General features: G+C 40.5%; 1 protein-coding gene across 1 annotated transcript in view; it reads left to right on the top strand.

The window, feature by feature from the left end:
* The window catches only part of STT3B (STT3 oligosaccharyltransferase complex catalytic subunit B), a 74,983-nt gene extending 51,321 nt beyond the window's left edge, over window positions 1-23,662 (top strand). Inside the window, exons 6-16 of the mRNA XM_072153575.1 lie at window positions 5,621-5,719; window positions 6,738-6,884; window positions 7,059-7,107; window positions 8,973-9,127; window positions 11,948-12,159; window positions 15,367-15,554; window positions 17,776-17,947; window positions 18,965-19,138; window positions 19,275-19,388; window positions 19,540-19,752; window positions 22,158-23,662. Of these exons, the coding sequence (XP_072009676.1) occupies window positions 5,621-5,719; window positions 6,738-6,884; window positions 7,059-7,107; window positions 8,973-9,127; window positions 11,948-12,159; window positions 15,367-15,554; window positions 17,776-17,947; window positions 18,965-19,138; window positions 19,275-19,388; window positions 19,540-19,752; window positions 22,158-22,238 (1,604 nt within the window). The 3' untranslated portion in view covers window positions 22,239-23,662. The remainder of the gene's footprint in view (window positions 1-5,620; window positions 5,720-6,737; window positions 6,885-7,058; window positions 7,108-8,972; window positions 9,128-11,947; window positions 12,160-15,366; window positions 15,555-17,775; window positions 17,948-18,964; window positions 19,139-19,274; window positions 19,389-19,539; window positions 19,753-22,157) is intronic.
* Window positions 23,663-24,111: the final 449 nt, after the last annotated feature.

Here is a 24,111-nt window from a genome sequence, read left to right as displayed (position 1 = left end):
AAACTTAAAATGTTGTGTATAAAAGACCTGTAAAGAGTCCTGGGTTAACCTAACAAGGGGGGTGGGGGGATGGGGTTGCAGGACATGTGACCAGCAGTCATCTTCTCTTCTGTGTCTGCTCTGCAGGGACAGTCACAGAGACTGTTTGTTTTAAAGGGCCAGTAGCATTTTAATTTCTCCATTAGTATATGTCCACAACATTTTTCTGCCAAGGGAGCATAATTTTAAATAAAAACTAATTTCATAGTTACCCAGTAGTATGAATGATGTTTATTCCTGGAATTCCCCTTTAATGTTGCTTTAGAAGTTTTCCAGGATTCTGCAATGAACTTGGCAAACTGTCTATTGAAGGGAAGGACCATGCCTACGCAGCCACCTTTGGTATGTTCATGGGATCTTTTTAGCCTTTCCATCTGGTATTGTGATGCTCTAATACTGGAAGCGCCACTACTAATCACCGCATAATAAGAGATGTTTCTGATGGAACGGTTTCCGCATTGACCTCATCTTGTTGGCAATTTCCTTGCTGTGCAGAAATGATTATTTCCAAGTGCTGGCCTTTGATAAGGCCTTTTATAACGACAAAGAAAGCAAAATTAGTGGAACCAATTACTTTTTATAATTAAGAGCCCCAGTTGTTGAGCATTTCTTTTACCATTGCTAGGTTTCTGTTGCATATTTTTTCTTCAATGAGATGTAATCGCTCAAATCCCGGTACACTTCTAAAACACAAATTAGCATTTTTGGCTTTTATTTGAATTCATTTAAGCAAATAAGGTCATTTAATCTCTGTTTCTTGGTAAAAGTGTTACGGCTAAAAGAAAAGTTTAGGTAAAATATTTTAACTTGTTGAGTTGTATTGACCATTTAGGGACTTATGGGCTATAAAAATATAATTTATGCACTTTGCTACTCGTGCCAGCCAGTGGGATCACATCTGATACAGCCCTACTGGCTCATTAGCTCAATTTGAACCACTTACTGACATATGAAGTACTCTTACTATTACTGAAATGCGAAGTACTCATGGGCTGATCCCTCTCCATACAAGGTGGACGTTTGCTGCATATTGTAACACCCGCGGTTGGTGCTGGCACCGATTGCAGGTGTTAACCCTGCAAATGCCTCTGGAAAAATATATAATATTAATGTCGAACAGTGCTAAAGATGGTAGCATTGGAAAGTCCTCAAAAGGCGCAAATAAAGACACCACCGACAGCTCCGTACACAGAAGTATGAAACAGTTATTAACACCAGAAAAAGGAAAATTTTAGAATGTGTTAGAGTGTTTTTTTTTTTTTTTTTTTGCTCAGGAGGTTTTAATTTTTCTAACTGTATTAAAACAGAATGAAGTAGAAATGTCATTTTGGGCGCACCGTAAAAGCCATAAAATCCAAGCCCACAAGAAAATGGTGCAAATGCGTTTTTTTCACTGCATTTGAATTTTTTTTTTCCTGTTTTCGCATAGCTACTTTTACTCGGTGGGTTTATGTTTGGCAGTAGTGTATATTTCTAAGCATAAATCTGCACATGTTTTACACTTGTCAGTGAATTTCTGTGAGGAAAAATAGAAGAGGCAAATCCTTGTCACCTGGGAAACAAAGACTTCTCTCAGGTGTTCAGAGGCACAAAGCGGTAACCTGATCACTGCTTCCTGTGTAACCTGCTCAGCGGCCGAGGAGATGTCTATGCACCACCTTCAGGCTTTACAGCCTTTCACTTAAAGGGAACACCCCACTAAACTAGAAGCCCATGTAGGAATTAAATAGCATTTTAAGAAATGCATTCACACTACCGAATGGGGAACTAGCTTGCGGCTGTACTTACGTCTCCCATAGACGGCAATGGCCACATGGAGCGATACGGTGCCACAGTACCGCTCCGTACAGGGGGACAGACATGTGCTATCTTTCCCTGTGTTACGGCCCCTATCCAGTGCATTTCTCCTCTCCATCGCGCCGTGCTGGCATACCTTCATGTAAATGAAGCTTTAATGTGAAATCTTCCACTATTTTCCTATGTCTAAATGAACAGAAAAGAATCGGGCTCAGAGGCGTGTCACTTTAGAGGTCTGTATCTTGGGCACTATAATCTGATTTCATGAACCATGATTTTAGCTGCTAAAGTAGAGAATTGTCTCTTTCAAAACACATCAGGTTTGTGTTTCTGAGAGCTACAAAATCAGATATTTGAGCAGGTAAATTCATGTAAAGTACTGAGTATAGTTGGGTATTAGCTGCGTTTGTCAACACAGTTTTTGTTCTGAAAAAGCCTCATTCTGCCTCTACTCAAGTAAACTTAGTACTTGCTTCTGGCGTTCCCCATAGCTCCTCTTCTCTCTCGGGGTTCGGGTACATTCACACGTGGTATGCCCCTCCATAGGAAACAGCGGCGCATGGCCGCACACTCGCAAAAAGATAGAGCATGCTCTTTCTTTTTGCGGTATAAGGCGCGAACTGTGCCACACGGGCACCGCGCCACCTTTGCCGTTTATGGGGACTTATATGTGGCCACAAATTTGCAGCAGCATGTACGTCCCCATGAACGGTCCTTTGTAGCGCCGTGGGAAGAGACTGGTATGTACTCTCTGCCCAAACACTTCCTATGATGTGATGGTGTCACCACCTGATGACATCTCTTCCCACGCTGCTACACAGGAATCTAGAGAGAAGAGAAGCTGCAGGATTGATATATATATGATATCTATAGGAGCGGTTGCTTGGTGAAGTGAGGAAAGGCATCCAATGCATTTCCCATTCAAGGCTTATACTTGAGTCAATAAGCATTTTTTTTTTTAAACCGGGTGCCTAGGTTATATTTGAGTCTGCTTAGAAAAAAAACCTTTAATTGGAAAATAACAGTAAAATACTGGAAATGCGCAGTTAATCAGTGCTAGCTATATAAATCCTGTATGAGTTATGCCTTCTATACATGATACGCTGTAATGTATCATCTGCCTGTATCCTTCTATCCAGCCTAGTGTGAGGACGTGATCTGTCTTCCCATATAGAGCAGAGCTTTATCATATTGTGGCTCCACAAGTATATAGCGGCACTTTCCACAGGATGGCAGTCTAACAATTATTATATACAACGGCTTTAGGGGAAATGATGTGACACAGTTTCAGATGCCGTCTTCCTCGTCGCTTGGATTGTGTGACGGGCCTTGACTTTGTTCTGTGCTGCAAACCTCTTCAGCGCTATGAATTACAGCAATAAAGGGGCTCGACGAAAAGATATATTCCAACACTTCAGAGATGAGATTCTTCTCAATGACATTAAACAAAAGGGAACCAAAGCGTCTCTACACATGAAATCCAGTAATGCCACGTGATCTTGTCTTGTGACTAGTAGGTCATATCAGGATCAGGGTTGCTCAGGGTTCCTTCTTATGTTTAATCAGTTGTATAACTATAATATTATAGGGATGTGTTATAGGGATTCACTTAATATATATTTCCAATATCTCGAAGTAAGGTCTTTGGTGCTGTGTAGTAAATCTGCAAATATGTGTCCAAGGATGGATAAGGAAAACCTTGCCTCTTGGTTACCTTGGAAGGCAGCCCCCTTTTACATAGTTTGAATTTCAGGAAGTCAATGACATGATACATCATACAATCAGTATATCTATGGACAGCACTGTTGATATTCCCTGAACTGTGTCGACTGCTTTGTACCTATCTAAACCAGTTCCCTACAGTGTGTTTATGAAATGCAAAAACATTGAAACCGTGCTGTCTACAGTTAGGAATCTGTTCCTTCTGGAGTAGATATACTGGTTTGGCTTTAATCCCACATCATGTCATTAGGCTTCTTGAGTCATGCTTGATGGTAAGGGGACTGCCTTACAAAGTAACAAAGTAACCAAGAGGTAATGTTTACCTTTTCCCACCCTCGAAAACATATTTGCATATTTCCTTCCCAGAATCCCCAGCGGGGCATGCTTGGCTGCCTCCTTACACCTCCAAACATGGCCTTTTGTGGCAAATTCTTAAAGAAAATCTACCATCAATATCAAGCATGGATAAACCAGGGACACTTGAAGGTTCAGGCTTCATGTGGTAATCTCGTATGTGTTATCCATGGCCTCCTTCTTTCTAAAAATCAACTTTAAAGTGGTATGGAGAAATATTCCATGGCACAGGTAGAGGATTTTGGCCATCCAATATAAATGAAGGCACCTTTTATTTTTATCCCTTTTAAAATATGGCTGGAGCATTGTACACTCTTAAACACTTTGAGCTCTGCTACATACACAGAGATGGCTCTGTCACATGACCCCCTCCTCTGTGAGCAGGGAGCAGCAGTTTATACTATGGACTCCAGGGCTTGTCAGCACAGGCAGAGGAAGCAGCTATTGCAGAGACGCTCTGAAGGGCATTGCTTAGAAACTGCTGGATATAAGTAACAAAGATGATAGGAACAATTATTTTACATCCCAAGAGCTATAGGTTTGTGGGGGAAAACTTTACAGATCTTTAAGTGGAATCCAAACACAGATTATCAAACTTTGTTTTCCGTTTAAAGACCTTTGCAGGAATCTAATGATCTGAATGGGCAAAGTAGAGAAACGGTGTCTGTGCCTAGTGGTATAATGGTTTTATTGTTATAGACAGGGATCCTTTACTGTAACTGCAGGGAGATTGTGATAATGGAGACACTGGAAATATTCATTCTGCTCTACTATTCGGCTAATTCGCCTCACCCGCATACGTTGTGTTTTTTTATTTTTTCTTATCCAGTGGAGGGCAAGATTATAGGTTGTTTGATGGACCTGGGTCTCTATTCAGACTAATGTAACCTTTGTTATAAGTGTTTTCTAATCTCTTTGAGCCGTTGTAATAAGCATTTCTATGTTGTCCCTGTGTGTCCTATGACGTTCTTCTGGTTACTCACTGACCATGGCATGGCAAGGAAATACATATATTTTTGTGATAGGAGTGGAATTAAAAATTAATGTCCATTTTACCTGCACTGTAAGAGCAGAATATGAGGAAGTCAGAGAAGCTAAACTCTGTGATATGTAAGGGAATAGGACAGTATGCGGATGGGGTAATCCGGACTCTGCCTTTCTATAAGGAGTCCCGTCAAGATTTACTCTGCTTTCTAGTCCAAGTTCCTATAAACCTGCATATTGCAGCGCTCCGCTCTCTCCCTCTGGTATAAGCTTCTGAATTGTCTGTAACACATGCTTTTTCACCTGGAAGAATTTCAGCAGGAATCGATAATAATCTACTTGTAAGACAGAAATGATTCTTTTTGGCCCATTTACCACCTTGCTAACTCTACAAGTCCCATAAGGCGAGGACTCCCCTGTGCACAGCGAAGATGTCCTGGCCTGTACAGTATCGCTGATCATACTGGGCTGGCCTGCTTTGATTTGAGTTTTCTTGTTTTGTCGTATCCTTCTTACTCCTACGTGGCTGGATTCTTTAGTCCCAATAAATGACATGCTATATGTCATGTGCTGTCGGATGCTTCCCCGAAATGTGACCTTTTACTGTCTGGGACTAAGGGGCCACTAGCAGACTCTTAATATTGTGGGTTTCAGGGGTTTTATGATAAATGGGAATGAACAGATTATTTATATTCCCTTTTTTTGTTTGTTTTCTCCTCTACAGCGTACAGCACTTTTTACATTGTGGGGTTAATATTATCCATGCAAATTCCCTTTGTTGGATTCCAGCCTATCCGTACAAGTGAGCACATGGCAGCTGCAGGTAAGATCATAGCGTCATTGTGTGCACAGGTCTGGATATAGGCTATAAGATGCTGCCTCTGCACTTGGCATTCATTTCATCCTTTTTGTGATTGTTCACACTGTTTTATGTAATTTTAGCCTCTGTGCTGGCTCAGGTTTGTACTTAAAGAGAACCTGTCTCTCAGGTTGGGGGTGAAATGTAATTTCTAGAATTGTATGTGAAATGTCATCCTATAAAAAAAATCTCCCCCAAAAGTCCTCTGCCAGTGAACTTCCGGAATCCTACGTTCTTCTGATCTGTAGCACCTAGAAACGTGCTTTTCGTGTCATATATTAAAGATAATATGACACAAGGCTTGTGGTTAATTAAATTATGTGATAGTTGGAAATGAAAGCTGCAGATAAAGATCCAGTTCCCGTTAATTGTTTTTTTTTTTTACTGCCTGAATATCCAGTTTGTCCAGAACCATAAGCACAATGTGGTCTGAAAGATGAGATTCTGATCTTTAATATGACACTGAGCATGTTTCCAGGTGTTATAGAACAGAAGATAAGCGCAACCACTTAACTTGACTCCTCTCATGTGAAAATGAGGTGAGAAGAGTCATATTTGCCTGACTTTGGGGAAGAGTTATTTATTTATATATTTATTTTATAGGTAAACGTTTCCCTTTGATGTGGCACTAAGCATTAATGCGTGAACATTTAACATCAATGACTTAATATACAACTACTTGTATACATAAATCTAATGTGCCATCACTTTATGATCATACAGTTTGGACCCTCGAATTGGTGATTGGTGCAGTCTCTCCTAAGTTTAGATTTATTTTATATTTTTAATTGATTTGTGGTTCTGAAAAATTTATAAATTAAAAAAAAAACCTCTTAACAGAGATTCAAGACATCTGTAACATGGTTAACTACTTGTTAAAGTTGCTGGGCTGTGACCACTCGTACCTTGCCATCACTTCTTTCTTCTTTGTGTAATGTTTTGTATGTAGAATCCTGTTGTGATTTGCTGTCGTCTGTTTTAGGCGTTTTTGCTCTGCTGCAGGCCTATGCGTTCCTCCAGTACCTTAGAGACAAGCTGACCAAGCAAGAGTTCCAGACTCTCTTCTTTCTGGGGGTGTCCCTTGCTGCTGGAATTGTATTCCTTACAGTTATCTACTTAACCTACACAGGTAAGTGTCAAGCATCAGTCTCCCTGTATATTATATGCAGATAATATCTGGCTGCTGCGTCATGCTGCTATGTACTGCATTGATGGCCGGACTATTGTAGAAAACCAATTGTACTTGTTTGTCATTTCTAAGTTGTATACATGTGTTTTTAATATATGTAATCCTTTTTTGCAGGGTACATAGCTCCTTGGAGTGGACGGTTTTATTCCCTTTGGGATACAGGGTAAGGCTACTAATGTGTTTTTCTGTTATTCCATCTATTTACTTGGGACGTCATTCACACAGACTGTCATTGAACGCATTGATTGTTCCTGTGCGCTCTCAACCCATTGTTTGTGTGTTCCTTGATTCCTCACTGCTTTACAGAGAGAATAATGGCTCAGGCCCCTTGACTGTGCCGTAACCCAGGTTTAGCACACAGTTGAAGGGGGGGGGGGATTAATCAAACAAAATATAGGACATTGCTCACCGCTCTGTGACAAGGTGCCATAGACCTCCGTGAGCCGGTTCCTCACTTCCGTTATCAAATGGCGTAGCAGACCACGTCCCTTTTTTTCCCCCACCATTTATAACAGGAGCTTAAGAAAAGGTCATCTCTCTTGCATTGTATTCAATGGGGAATGGAAGGTGAACAGAAGACTTGTTCTGCTGAAACAAAGTTTAATAGAAACCCCCAACACAGGTGTGAACTGAGCCTAACCCATTAGTTATATACTGCTCTTTCATTTCCCATGGTATATAGCACAAAAATTTGAGCCTTCATTGTAGATTGTTGGCCCAGTTCACCCTTGCGTTAAGGGTTTGTTACACTCCATTTAGGTGACCGTAATGGAAACCGGAAACTGATGGGGAAGGTCCCTTCCATGTACCTTCCTATCCACATAGACTTCAATGTATATTCAATAATACATCAGTTCAAAGCATGTGAAAAGACATGGACTGCTGCACTATTCTTTCCAGTATTAATAATAATGCAATGTGAACTTGTCCTTAGAATGGACTGTGAGAATTACCCTGTATGCATTACTAGTTTTCTTGGCAAATTAATATACTACCCCCCAGAGAGAGGTATCATTAGTGACCTCTTTTTGTTAGGTTCACCAGTGCTCTGTGGTTTCCCTTATGGTTGGGTGACAAAGAGCCGGGTAGAAATCTGCTCTGTTAGGCCCATCCATATGACTGTATTGAAAGGGTGTGGCGAGATCTCGGCACCCATAGAGGGCTATTGCACCCGGCCTTGGTGTGGTGAACACACAGCTTACCCACCGCACTGTGTCCAAGGCACACGCTGGGAAAAATATAGAGCAGGCCGTATCGTTGTACCTATTTGTGGAGTGCCCATTCAGCATCACCCACCACCAGGCTTTGTGCTGCACACGTCCATCTGCTTGAGGACTTGGTACTACCTAGTAACCACACACAGCAAAGTGATGATAAAATGCTAAATTTTTCTCATTTTCCACTAAATATACACCAGTAATCCACACATTTTCTTCTGCTGGATGTAGCTGGCTGCGATCATCACATTCTCCGGATGGAAAAGCCCAGCCAGCTCAACAGCCGGGGAGGATCAGGCATCTGGACAGCAAACTGACCTGTAAAATTGTAAGGCACATCCCTTGTTAGATGCAATTGGTGTCCAAGCATTTGGCAGGTGTTCTCTAAAATGTTTTGGAATGAAATGGTAATGGGCTCTGTCTTTCTACCTCGGATCCCTGGGAAATTACCGGCAGCTTAGCGGTTTAAGGATGGCCAAACCGTTTAGTCTGTATTTAGGAGGTCATTATTAACATCAGGTTCAGTGACTTCAACGTTTCCGTCCTGGCAGCAATCTTTATTTGGAGAAATGTGAATAACAAATTGACAGTAACGCTGCTGGATCCTCTCGTGTAATGACGATCCGCCTGCGCTGCTTCTACCTGCATTTACTTCTTTACTGGGAAGACACATTGTCGTCTTGGGTGGTTGACAAGGTCTCCAGCAGAACACTGTATGCTTTATGGGATATTTTAATCGCCTTTAGTAGCGACCTGCAGTAGAAATGAAGCTGTTATTGTAACCACCTATTTTGTCTCATTTCTCTAATAGGTATGCAAAAATTCACATCCCCATTATTGCTTCGGTATCGGAACATCAACCTACAACTTGGGTTTCCTTCTTTTTTGACCTGCATATATTAGTATGTACTTTCCCCGCTGGGCTTTGGTTCTGTATAAAGAATATCAATGACGAGAGAGTATTTGGTAAGTACTTGGCAGAATGATTATTTGGTTTCCCAGTGTCCTAGCTCCCAAGAGAGAGACTTTGAGCCCCTGCCTGCGCATAGCATCCGTACACAAAGCATTGTGCAGTAGTTTGATTCCCTGGTACATAATTATGTGATTTTCATTGTGCTCTATATACATGGAAACATTGCTTCTAGAGGAGAAGAATAATGTATGGACAGAGCCACCACACCAGGAGCCTATTCCTAGAAACCCATATAAGGGTCATGGACACCTTTTGTACCATATGTGTTATTGGACCTCCATTGCACAAAGTTCCTTTAGTAAAATAAGATGCCTGTAGGCTGTTCCATAGCGCCGCTGCCTGTAGGCTGTTCCATAGCGCCGCTGCCTGTAGGCTGTTCCATAGCGCCGCTGCCTGTAGGCTGTTCCATAGCGCCGCTGCCTGTAGGCTGTTCCATAGCGCCGCTGCCTGTAGGCTGTTCCATAGCGCCGCTGCCTGTAGGCTGTTCCATAGCGCCGCTGCCTGTAGGCTGTTCCATAGCGCCGCTGCCTGTAGGCTGTTCCATAGCGCCGCTGCCTGTAGGCTGTTCCATAGCGCCGCTGCCTGTAGGCTGTTCCAGGTCTGTTTTTATCTCTTTCAATGTCTGTAAATGAGTATATTTATCACAAGATGTTGTATTTTTTTTATCTTCATACATGTTGAAGAGTAGGAGTAGGAGGAAGAAGGCAATGTTACACACAGAGGTGCAGTGGAGTAATTGAGGAAAGCAGCTGGACTGCGTATTAGTCTGAACTGTCTGCTGTTAGATGGAAAGGCATGACTGAGCACCAGAAATGAGTGTTAAGAGTATTAAGGCAGTTTCGGACATTTGTGCTGTCTCTGAACCATGGAACGGGCAATTCCCCTTTTCACTGCTGGGCCATGGTGCTGAAAATGGAATTCCATGCATCATAGAGATATACGATGCATGGACTCCCTCCATCTTGCAAAAAAATCAGCGCTGGACCATATTGACTGTATTAACTGCTTCAACCCTTAGACTGAGCTGTCTGCTGTGAGATGGTAGGCGTCAGGCTGAACTGCAGGACTTTCTGCAGATTGTAGCGGAGCCTCACCTATGAGAAGATAATCTTATTAGTCTCTTTATAAATGCAATAGGCTGAAAATAAAAAGGTGTGTGTATAGTGTTTGATTTCTGCTCCATGGGTAGCAGGCACAGGTTCTGTTCACCTTTTGAATACTTGCCACTTCATTGAGATGAGGTAGAAATGAAAGCTGCAGATAAAGATCCAGTTCCCGTTTTTTTTACTGCCTGAATATGCAGTTTGTCCAGAACCAGAAGCACAATGTGATATGAAAGATGAGATTCTGATCTTTAATATGAAACTGAGCATGTTTCCAGGTGCTATAGAACAGAAGATGGGGGATAGAGATCCACATTACATTTGTAGTGGAAAACCTATGACACTCCCTCCAGCATCTGTACATTCACCTGCTAATGAGCCTGAGGGCAATCCCATTGAGATCCATGAGAAAGTGATGCCCTGTCTGCTTCACTTATCCAGATCTTAAAGGGGTATTCTCGTCTTGGAATTCACATTTCATTTAACTAATTTGTCATATATATATATATATATATAGAGATAAATGATCACAAATGTAGTCATATGGTCCCTTAGAAACGAGACTGTCCTTAGATACGGCCACCTCTGCAGGAGAGATTGCGCAAAGAAACCAAAAGTTTCTATATTTGAAATATCTGGGAGTTACTGTATGTCCCGCAGCCGTCCTGTGGTAATGAACGCTGAATACAGGTGGTCAGGCAGGGCTCAATAGCACATGTCTGGCCACCGCTGCCAGGGTGTGGGGTGGTCGTATCCAAGGAAGCTATCTAGTTTCTAATGGACAACATGGCTACATTAATGAGAAATTATCTTCACACAGGAACATTTTTTTAATAACATCCAATTGAAGAAATTTTTATGTATTGCAAATTTAAATGTTAATGCCCAGATAGGAATACAGGCGGTCCCCGGGTTACATACAAGATAGGGTCTGTAGGTTTGTTCTTAAGTTGAGTTTGTATGTAAGTCGGAACTGTATACTTTATCATTGTAATCCCAGCCAGAACTTTTTTGGTCTCTGTGACAATTGGATTTTAAAAATGTTGAGTTGTCATAAGAATCAATATTAACAATAAATCTTAATTACAGACGCCTGTGATAACTGTTACAGCTGACCATTGTAGCCTGGGACTAAAGTACAATTAATTAGCAATATCCAGTGGTCCGTTTAAGTCGAGTGTTCTTAAGTAGGGGACTGCCTGTTCTCCTTTAAGGTGAAGGCCATCAGGCTGCAGCTCTGAAGTTGTAGGGGTCTGTGCACCCAGATTCACTGAGATGTTAGAAGATGTGTAGAGACACAAATGGCCTACACAAAGTGTGTGATCTGAGTAAGATGTCTAGCAGAGTCTGATTTAAGTTCAATGCTGCTATTTCAGGTCTGAGTCTTATTTGGATGTAGTAGTCCGTCTTTATATAGATGGGCCACTATCTTACTGTGCAGTTCTGATGATCTTTACAGCTTTTGCTATGATGTTTATATGACGTTCTCTGCTTGTTCTACCTAATCTGCCTGTCACCACAAGTAACGTGGAGCGCTCCTCTGCCGGCAGGGCGTCCTGCTAAATTGCTGTACGTAGGAGAGTTATACTATTGTACTAGGCACATAACAGCGTAATGATGTAATAATTCATAAGCCCGCGCAGGGTGCTGGATATGTATCATGGTATTAGTGGAGCCCTACAATAACACCTCTCCTCCGTCTCTCCACAGTCGCTCTCTATGCCATCAGTGCCGTATATTTTGCCGGGGTGATGGTCCGTTTGATGTTAACCTTGACTCCTGTGGTCTGCATGCTTTCTGCCATTGCTTTCTCTAATGTCTTTGAACATTATTTGGGTGATGACATGAAAAGAGAAAATCCGCCAATAGAAGACAGTAGTGATGAGGATGATAAAAGAAATTCTGGAAACCTTTATGACAAGGTAATGGCTATGCTTTGCTTATATCAAGATAACGAAATGTTTTGTTCCCTAATTTCCAGGTGCTGTTCGTAATCTTTATGACATTTAGAGACTTATTTTTGGATCATGTTTCGTCTTAATTGCATGAAATGTAAAACGGAGAGTAGTTAAAACTTCAGATACTCCACACACATTGTAACCCTCACCCAGCTTCTATACAGTGGCAGCATAAGTAACCAATGAGCACTTTTATCCTTGGTGCGAATGCCCAGAGCAGGAGAGGATCATGGAGGGGCGAGTCCTCTCCCTGGGGCACGGCACTGCTCAGTCGCATAATGCCCCAGAGGAGAGCGGGGTCACCGAGTAGGGGAGGACCAAGAAGCATTCGGTACTTGTTACCTGTACTTTACTGACGGCTCCCTGCAACTCGCCTGCTCTGTGTAGAGCTCTGGGTCCTGATGCTGGTAAAACGCGCTGGCATCAGGACCCAGAGCCCCGCACAAAGCAGTGCAGCACACCAAAAACAGATGAGTACTAAAGAGCTTTACATATATTTCTGTTTTTAGAATTTTTTTTTTTGTCTTGTCTGGGGTCGGTTGCTTTGTTTCTTGACGATTCTAGGAGTCTACATTGTGACACTTTCAGAGTTGTGGGTCGCCATTATAATTTTTGTCTTGCCTGGAGAGTCTGTATTATTAATGCAGACTAGGGCCTAAATTAATATTATACTATTATCTGCTCTGGGAACATTATTTCAGTTGTTTGGTCTGGTTTGTGTGGTTATTGTCTGGTCAGGGTCTGTATTGATTGTCTGACTATTTTAGTTGATGATTGGTTAAATTTAGTATTTTACTGTGGTATTTTTCTTGGATGGTATTTTGTCCTCTGGGGGGTTTTCCTACTTAGCTGATGGTACTCTTATGTAGCCCTTGAAGTTTAACAGTAATACAGTGTGGCCCTGGGGCCCAGAAAGCTTGTGCACCCCAACTCTAGAGCCTTGTTCATTATGTACGTCTCTTCTGGGGTCCTGCATAGTCAATCATCACATCTGGGGCACTTAAATGTGTGTATTTATGTGCATAAATGTGTCTATTATAGTCTGCTATACTTTCTGGTGTTAATTATTACTGGGGGGCTTTACTATGGTATTTGATGCTGGTAACAAGTTTGGTCTGTTGTTGTTGGACAGTATAAAAATACTATGTTCAAACTATAAAAAGTTGTATACATTTCCGGTAAAAATATATACACAAGTCCAATAGGTCCCTCACAATAGCTGACAGACGAAAATCTGAGGAGTTTCCTAGACCCCTGTCTGTCTTAGACTTCTTTCTTCCTTATAATCCAGGAAAGTGCTTTTCTTGGGCAGATTACGGGAAGAATGAATCTGTCCCAGAGCAATTAAATGATATGGTATCTACGTAACCGCGATGGAAAGCTCCGTCATAAAGAATATCAGCCGCTTAGACCTTCGTTTTCTCGGGACTTGTCTCCCTTCCATTGATGCGCATGGCTGCCTGTAATTGATGTGAAGTTGCAGGCAGTGTTTAGTCTCTGCATTGTGTAACCACCTCTATAAGAAGTTAGGTAATGAAGTGCAGACAATAGCGATTCATGTTTTTTTCCTACTTTTAATTACCCAATAAAATGTGAGCACTTGGCTGGCACTGGATGCGGGGGATAACAGTTTGATTATACAATTATCGTTCTGAATGTCAGATTATTCTCCATGCTGGTTGCCACTCAGCAGGGTGAACGCTGGATTGCCTGCTGCGGTGTTAGTGTTACATTATGAAGACTAGTCTGCCAAGAGGCCACCTGGGAGTCGCTGGCTGCTCTTGTGCTGTTTGGAAAGAGCAACAGCGCATCTGATGAGTTCAAATTAACCCATTTGCTGCCAAGGCAACAGTCGACCTAGATGACCCCGTCTCACGGGTTTGTTTTTCTGCCTATACTTAGTGGTTCATATTAATACAAGCAGTGTTTTGTTCTCTGCTGAAAATCATAACCTACATAGACTAGAAAACCAAAGTATCTGACCTATAAATCCTGCAGCTTGTGCACCCACTATTTTTAATAACAATAATAAAATATCCGTTATATTCCTTTGGCTGGGGCTGGACAATGCATAGAACAGGTGACTTATTACTCATGCCATCTGAAGGCGAGTGCTGTAAAGCAAAACACTAAATGCTGCAACTAGATCAGAAAAGGAATATAGATTAGGAATGTTATCTATGTGCACATTCTCTTTAAATTGGTGGCTCAGTGATGGGAGAGATTACTAGGGAAGCTTGATCCTCCAGACCAGAGGTAAGTGGGACTATGTTCCCTGAATCCACTAGTGCAGTGATGGCGAACCTTTTACAGACCGAGTGCCCATATTACACTTTATAATGAGGGCAAGACTGGTAGGTAGTAATGTTCAGTGCACAGTAATGTTTGATTTGATGGTTGTATAATTTTTAAGGGTTGGATATTTGTGGGGTCTTGATGGTACAGGTAACTGTTTTACAGTGTGTGTTAATATATATTAATGTCTTTCTATTGTATGTATTATTTTCTTTTAAGGAATAGTGTGTAGCGGTAGTATTACAATAAGCTTATTTATGATTAATTAAGAAATGCCCATTCTACGCTATCGCAAAATATTTCACATACCGTATATATGCTGGAGTATAAGCCGAGTTTTTCAGCACAAAGAAAAATTAACAACAGATGTTGTTTTTATATACGCATAGTGGGGACAGGAGGCTGGCTATGTAGTGGCGGGAGGGTGCTGGGTATATAGTGGGGGCAGAGGGCTGACGCCAACTTCCTTTATACTGGGGGGCATTTGAGTATTTACTGGGAGGACAGGGGCTGCTGGCTTGCTATATACTGGGGGGGGGGGTGCTGGCTATATACTGGCTGGAGGATGTGACCAATGCATTTCCCACCCTAGGCTTATACTCAAGCCAATAGGTTTTCAGTTTTTTGTGTTAAAGTTAAGTTCACCGGCTAATGCGTGAGTATATATGGTATATATTTTTACAAAAAACAACATTATTGGAGGAAATAAGCCTTTAAACATGGTGTAGGATGTCATTTGTACAATTTATCAGGACATTCAGAGTATTAGAACCTGGAATTAATTATCCCAGACAATCAGATGTAAACAGGTTTGTCCTAAAAAGTCCTCACTGTAACTATAACAACTAAGTCTCTTTCCTTGTATACACTCCTTAGGCTGGAAAAGTGAGGAAACATGTGTCTGAGCAGGAGAAGACTGAGGAAGGCCTGGGACCTAACATAAAGAGCGTGGTCACCATGCTGATGCTCATGTTACTGATGATGTTTGCTGTGCATTGTACATGGGTAACTAGCAATGCCTATTCTAGCCCCAGCGTGGTTCTGGCTTCATACAATCATGACGGGTAAGAACCGGACATCTCATGTTTTGTGGACTCAGTAAAAGGTTTTTAGGTTAACTCCGCACATTGCAGAAAACCTGTATGTATATCTGCACAGGACACGCACGGTTTTGTTATTTGTAGTGCGTCTTAACACATTTTGCAGCTTAACACAAAACCTATAACAGAAAGCTGCAACACAGAAGTGACCTGGTGATTCATTTATCTTCCATGCACACAATTTCCTCACTAATTGGGGGAGATTTATCAGCACTTCTACGCACGGAGCGTGAATGATAAATCTCCCCTGTTTTCTACATTACTTTTCCCAAATCACATTCACTTTAATAATAAAGAGCTTATACTCCTCTGGCGACTCCTTTCACTGCCGACCTCTGCTTGTGGCTGAACGGGAGCACAGAAAGTGGCGAATATAAGCGCTTTATTATGTTTTTTTAGGAATGATCAATACTGATAATTTATTGTACCGATATGTCCTTCCCTCATTTCTTCTTGGCTTGAAATATCCCCAGATGAACAGCATCCACAAAACGCATTCACATATAGATACATGCATACTCTTACATACATACATACATACATGAGAATACGCTCACATACATGAGAATACGCTCACATACATGAGAATACGCTCACATACATGAGAATACGCTCACATACATGAGAATACGCTCACATACATGAGAATACGCTCACATACATGAGAATACGCTCACATACATACATACATACATACATACATGAGAATACGCTCACATACATACATACATACATACATACATACATGAGAATACGCTCACATACATACATACATACATACATACATACATACATACATGAGAATACGCTCACATACATACATACATACATACATACATGAGAATACGCTCACATACATACATACATACATACATGAGAATACGCTCACATACATACATACATACATACATACATGAGAATACGCTCACATACATACATACATACATACATACATGAGAATACGCTCACATACATACATACATACATACATACATGAGAATACGCTCACATACATACATACATACATACATACATGAGAATACGCTCACATACATACATACATGAGAATACGCTCACATACATACATACATGAGAATACGCTCACATACATACATACATGAGAATACGCTCACATACATACATACATACATACATACATGAGAATACGCTCACATACATACATACATACATACATACATGAGAATACGCTCACATACATACATACATACATACATACATACATGAGAATACGCATACATACATACATGAGAATACACATACATACATACATACATACATACATACATACATACATACATACATACATACGGACCATTCGACCTTTAAAAAAGAGAATCTCAGAACGTATTACAGACGGAACCAAACCGATCGATAAAAATATATCTAGTCTTTCAAGACGTTTTCTAAATTTACATGCAGGAGATCTTGCAAGCCTGGCAGTCACTGGAATCAAAAGAGTTACCGCTGTGGATTTTACAACTGGGAACGCGCATGCCCAAAGGGCTTAATCATAAAACGGACACTATGTATCTGTATTGATTTATATGCTTTCATATCTTTTCTCTCTTTTCTAAAATCTTTAGCTGCTCCATATTATCTACATGTATAATGATTTCTTCTGCTGCAATACATTATATTGTTTTACTTGCGCTAGAACGGGATTCCCATAATTCTGCGCATGCGCTCATTACTTAGCCCTCCTCACACCTGGCATCTGTCCAGTGTTGTATCATTTCCTCCGACCATGATTAAGAACTAAATGCTTACGTTGGAAACGCGTAGGTCCTCCGGGATGTACAATGTAACTGCTCTTTTTTAATAGATATGAAATAAAAGAAGATTTTATTTTTTTAGCAATTTTTTGAGTGCCGGTCATACTCTACTTTTCTTATACGGACATACATGCATACTCTTACTTACTTACATACATGCATACTCTTACTTACTTACTTACATACATGCATACATACATACATACATACATACATACATACTCACATACATACTAACCACTGTTCTGTGAAACAAGTCTAAAAGTGGGAATGGATGTCTGTCTTTGGATATAGAATATAATTGTCAATTTTTGTGTATAAATATTAAAATTATTGCGTTACAAAATATTTTTTGGGCAATGCTTTGTGTGACATCATCAGCTTTTTTACAGAACAAGGAACATCTTGGATGACTTCAGAGAAGCCTACTACTGGCTACGGCAAAATACTGACGAACATGCGCGTGTGATGTCCTGGTGGGATTATGGCTACCAGATAGCAGGGATGGCTAATCGGACAACGCTGGTAGACAATAACACGTGGAATAATAGTCACATAGCGCTGGTAAGTAAACTATATTATGTATGGGCAGTTTACATGTATTTCTTATGCACAGCTCCTCTGTCCCACTTTCACTAAAATCTGTGGTTTCAGAGCATCAACTCCCTCTCTCCAGTTATGAGGCTCTTTCCCAGCCCTAGCAAGTCCTTCTATTCATCCCTGTCCCTCCTATGTATAGCACTCGCTGCACAGAAAGCTCAGCCTTGGCCCTCATCACTGCCATGGGCCCATGCACAAGGCGCTGGATTCTGCCAGATGGAGAAGGTCCTATCCCTGCCCGAGATTGGGGCTTGGGCAGACCTTTCTTCTCAGAGCATGAGCGGCACTCGCTCTCACCCGTGACAGACTGGACGCTTCTATGGGGCCGTTGTTTGCTTCCTATGATACTGCACTCACCATTAGCAGGAGGGATTAGACTCGCTAGTCATTTCTGTCTATAGAGAAAGTCCAAACCTATGTAATATAGATCTCATTGCTCTCCAGTCTACTAGAACATGGGGAGAAGGCAGCTGTCAGGAAGGTCAGTATCCTGTCAGTACAAGACATACTAGTTACTAGATGGGGCAGAGGAGCGCAGAAGTGCTGCTTCATGTGACCAGAGCATGGGGAATGCCCCACAGCATGAAGGCTGAATGTATGAACACAAGAAAAGCTCTTATGTTACTACTGGAGGGATATGAGGGTTGGTGTCAAGTTTTAAAGTCAATGTGGAATCCGAAAATAACTTAAGTGCAATACGTATGGACAGAAGTGCATTTGTTCTATTGTTTTCTTCTGTGATTTTAGTTAATCATTTTAGCTTGTAGAACATCTCTTGTTTAGACCCCCAAGATGTACATGAAAATTATTGTACAATAGCCTTATAACGTTATGTAAACTTCTATGAGCTATAACTACATAGGTGGAAGGATGTAAAGCTAAAACCTTCCTATCCGGGGAGATGAGGCATAAATGCATCTTTTTATCCTCGTCCTTTACTTTCTCTCACACATTCTTCTTCTGCTCCTTATTGTCTTCCAGGTAGGGAAGGCCATGTCCTCGAATGAGTCTGCAGCTTATGAAATCATGCGCAGCCTGGACGTAGACTACGTACTGATCATCTTCGGAGGTGTGATTGGGTACTCTGGCGATGACATCAATAAGTTTCTTTGGATGGTTAGAATAGCTGAAGGAGAACATCCTAAGGATATCCGGGTAAGGGAATGTCTTGTAGCAGACAGAAGAAGCAACGCTAAAGCCAAATGTTATCCATGGAAAATGAGTTTTCTCCACACAATAAGGTGTAACATAACCAGAGCTTTTGTTTACTTTCTGCTTTTATTTCTAATAGGAAAGTGATTATTTTACACCTCAAGGTGAATTTCGGGTAGACAAGGCCGGCTCTCCAACATTGCTCAATTGCCTCATGTATAAGATGTCCTACTATCGATTTGGTGAAATGCAGGTAAATGTACAACTGGATTACGGAGTCTAAGGTCCATTTACACGGACAATGATTGTCTGCAGGTTGGGGCATGTGAACATTCAGCAGTTACCTGAATACATGTTCCTGTGACACTTGTTCTCTATACTGATGTTTTGTTCTCTCCTTGCAGTTAGACTTTCGGACCCCTCCGGGCTTTGATCGGACCCGCAACGCAGAAATTGGGAATAAAGATATCAAGTTTAAACACTTGGAAGAGGCTTTCACTTCAGAACACTGGCTTGTCAGAATATACAAAGTCAAACAGCTAGAAAACAGAGAGGCCCTCGACCATAAACCAAGGATTTCCAACATTGTCCCTAAACAGAAGTATTTATCCAAGAAGGTGAGTTCTTGTGTCTCCACCTCTTGGAGGAGTTGATGGGTTTGTATTGTCCATTGTATTAATGAGATGCTTTTTAATGCAATTGCATAATTTAATTATAGAAGTAAAAACTAAGATACCTTTTAATTTTGGGGTGAAAGTCCTTTCTTTCTCCACTTGCTTTAGCCTTGATCACACCCCCCACAAAACCAACCACCCACCAACCCCCTTCCTTTCTTGTTCGTAATCTTTTTTTTTTTGGGGGGGGGGGCTTTGAATGGCTGCCATGAGCTCAAGAGTATGAGGTGGAAGCTCCTTGTACAGGGGAGAAGAGTGAGTGACAGCAGCTAGGACCCACATCACCTGATTACAAGTCCCATCATGTCCACAAACCATATATCTTTTCACTTGCTGGACTGTTCATTTCTGAACAAAAGATTAGGGGCATTTCGATGATGGCGTCTGCATTGTCCAGACAGCTTGTGGTTACAGTTCGTCAGATTGGGCTCCTCCTGTCTGGCTATATGACATTAACTTGTTCATCGAGATTCAATCAGAATTGCTATAAAACGACAGACGGGTAACAGTCAGAGCTGAACACAGTGTTACATCTACAATGAACCTGCACAAAAAAGTTTGTGCACTTCTTAACAGAATGAAAGAGATTCACACTTCTTTCCTTTCCACAGGGGACAATCCAACTCCTAAAAACTTGTCTGACCTGATTGACAGGATCCAGACCGATCCAATATTTTGTGCAAATAATAATGGCGACACTAAAGGCTTCTTGTTCCAAATGTAGTTGTGAAAGGAACAACACGATTTATGTTTTAATGTTTCCATAGAAGAATCTGAGGCAATTTTGTCACATCTCGCTGCTGACAGATGGACTTCTTATGGTCCTTCTGGTTCTTTATGGCACAGTTTGGGGCGGGGGAATGGTGCAGGTAGTATCTTTTTCACTTCTGGGTTATATTGCAGCAAGGGAGACTGAGATGATTTCCTATATATATGAGGGGTCCAACTGGGGTACATGGGGTCCCTGTGTTTTGTGATCTGTTCGGTCCCCTGCCCCAAAGTTGATTTTAGAAGAAAGGTGGCCATGGATAACAAAAATAAGATAACAGTCACCAGAAAATAATTATACCAGTATAAAAACAACTGATTGTGTGCCCCAGCATCAACCATGAGAACCTTCCCTCAAATACTCCTGTAGTGACAATGTGCACACAGTATGGGGTGAAGAAAGATAAAGTCCAATTCGGAGTCTCTCCAGGCAATGTTGTGCCTTATCTTTTGTGTCACTCATTGGATCTGAGGTCGATCAGTGGCTCAAATCACTTTACATCACTGTTTCATGTCTTGAGGACCTCTTCTTAATCAGTTGAAGCAAAAGTTTTATGTTTTTTTTTTTTTCACCAGTTGTACTTACTCCATATACTAATGAGCAGGCACATAGCTTGACTCATATTATACATATGTATGTTTAGATTACAGAATTAATACAAAATGAGTCATATGATGAGTAAGGTTTAGTACCAAAGTTCACCAAAAATAAGTATCAAAATATATCCTGTCCATTTTAGAACTAAAGAAATGGGTTAATCCTCAAAAATGTGCACTATTCACAAAATCTTACCAATGAGGGTCTACGATCTTGGTAAGGTGGAGCGAATGTATGTTGGGGACTGCCTGTATTACAGACGGACCTCTCTGCCCACTGTGCCCACTGGATGCTTTACTTTAGTCCCAGGCTGCAATGATCAATGAAAATCCAATTGTCACAGGGACGGAAAAAAAAATAAAAATCTTTGGAGGTACAATAATAAAGTATTCCAGTCCTGACTTGCATACTGTACAAATTCAACTTAGATGGTTTTTTTAATTCTTGAATTCCTTTAAGGATACGCACCTCTGCTCTTCTTCAAGCTGGTCCCAGTGCTGTCCCCCACTAAGCTTGATGCGCCGGGATCGCAAAGAAAAGAAAGTTATAAAAAGCAGCACATCTCCCGGCCTCTTTCATGACGTCACCTCCCTCTCTCATGTTCCCTGCATACGAGAGGGAGGTGGTGAGGGCGTGCATAATTAGCAGCCCGGGAGCGCAGGACATCTTGTCCCCGTGCTCTGTGCTGCTAATTATTACTTTTTTTTCTAGGTGATCCTGGCATGTAAAGATTAGTGGAGTTCAATGCCGGGATTGGAATGAAGAGGAGCGGAGCCAAGTATCCTTGGATGGTTTTTGGTGGTGTTTGTTTTTTTTTTTTTTGTTTTTTTTTTAATGCTTGATTACCTTTAAGTATAAACCTTAAGAACCTATTTTGTACATAACTGGTACGAAACTGCCTGTATGTCTCATAAATCTGAGAAATACATGACTGCTTTTTTTGGTCTCTAATGTGATTTCCCCCCCCCCCTCCTGCTTTCAGACATCGAAGAGGAAGCGCGGTTATATAAAAAACAAGCTGGCTCTGAAGAAAGGCAAGAAACCCAGCAAGAAGACCGTTTAACCCATCGATCTCACAGGAAGGAGTTGTCCTCGAGTGATAACCAGTCTTTGCCTTTAGATGAACTCATGTTCTCCAGTAGCATGAGAGTACAGAACCATCTCTGGTCCAGAATATTGTACAAAATTTTCAGGCAATGTCTGATTACAAAATATATATTTATTGGCTTATTAAGAACAGCTGTTTTAGATTTGTAACGTGAAGCCAGACAGACAAAGCTGCTGTCATCTAGTAACAGCAGGAATTTTGTTTTTTTGTTTCCAATTGTGGGATTTTGAATTTTCTTTTGGGAGGGGTTAAAAATAATTTAGAATTTGTTGACAATTTGGACTGTTTTCACCAAAGAGCCCTCTATTTTGGTTGCTATACACATGCATACTTGTCAATTTTTTTTTTATCACAATAAAGATAAAATAATAAACCCTTGAGCTGTATTTTCTTAAGCGACAGACGGCAGCGTTTCCCTGGTTACCTTCTCCTTTCAGGGTGTTTTTTGTTTTGTAATACTGGCTCGGGTGTAGGGGTTTTCTGTAACTGCTGCTGTATTTTTGTAGGAAACCTACAATCAATCACAAATGTATCCAGGACAATGTGATACACTGCTGGGAGTCATGTGTAACTGGACAGTCAGAGATTTTTTATATGGCATCACTCTACTGTATAGGTTATGTGCCCCTTTCAGAAAAAAAGCAAAAATCCCAGATGTTGAATGTTTTTTCTTTTGCACAATCCTAAAAAAAAATGCAAACAGCCAAATACTTTTTAGTGTTTACATGTGTAAAAAGTTGACAAGTATCCAAAATGTTACCTTGTGAAATCTGCCGTTATACAGAGGGTATCTGAGCTAGAATCTCGAAATGATTTTTCATTTTATTTTTCCTTGCAGTAAAATAATTGCAGCATATGTTATGTTTAATGATGCTACCGTTTTTTTTTTTTTTGTTTTATTTCCCTTTAATGACAATTCTGTCAGTGTCATGCACTAAAATGTATATTGGGTTAAACATTTGGGTGGCTCTCTAGACTTTTGCTTATTTTTTGCCATTATGCAGACTTGAACTTTTCCTAGTTTGACAGATGTCAACATTATTATTATTTGTTTTTATGATTTTCTTTCCTAGGTTTTTTTTTTTAATTTTTATTTTGCCACAATGGCTACTGGATTACCCTGTGTTTTAGGAGATGTGTCTTTTTTATAATAAAATTTAAGAGGTCAGGACTGGTGGTATTTGACAAACAGAATATCATTTTTTTTTTCAGTTTTGTTTTTCAAGCTTGTGATATTTTTACATACCATGAAGCTGCATCGCTGTTAAGCATTTGAATGCGGATCTAAGGCCACTAGTAAATGCTGGCAATCTGTATATTGGAATAAAACCTTTGGAAATTGACAATAGAAAAAAAATAAAGATTTAATTAAGGTTTTATGTAAAGTGTCCTGTTTTTTTTTTTTTCTTTTTTTTCTTTTTTGTAAGGAAAGTTTTCAAATGGCCAATCTCTAAACTTGTTTGCCGTCATGATGATGGCTGATGGCGCTGATGAAGGTTAGACTTAATAGCTCTTTGGTATAGAATTTTTGGTATAGCTTAAAGGAACTTATTTTAAAAAAAAAAATGTTTATTGAAGAATTGATGTGTGAACAGAAATGCAGTAAAAACTTTTAATTTGAAATAAAAATGAGACAAAAAAATGTTGTGGGTTTTTATTGTTTTGTTTTATTTATTTTTTATTTTATTGTAATTCTTAGGATATACATAAATAAACCTAATATAGAAAATGGATACTTTGATACACGCACAATCTATGATGCATTGAGTCATGGTTTGGGTTACAATGGAGTGAATAGAATACAAAGAAATAAAATAAGAATATTGCA

This window comes from Engystomops pustulosus, chromosome 5, assembly GCF_040894005.1.
Source record: "Engystomops pustulosus chromosome 5, aEngPut4.maternal, whole genome shotgun sequence".
Taxonomy (NCBI): domain Eukaryota; kingdom Metazoa; phylum Chordata; class Amphibia; order Anura; family Leptodactylidae; genus Engystomops; species Engystomops pustulosus.
The sequence above is the reverse complement of the archived record's forward strand: the minus strand, read 5'-3'. Positions and strand labels throughout refer to the sequence as shown.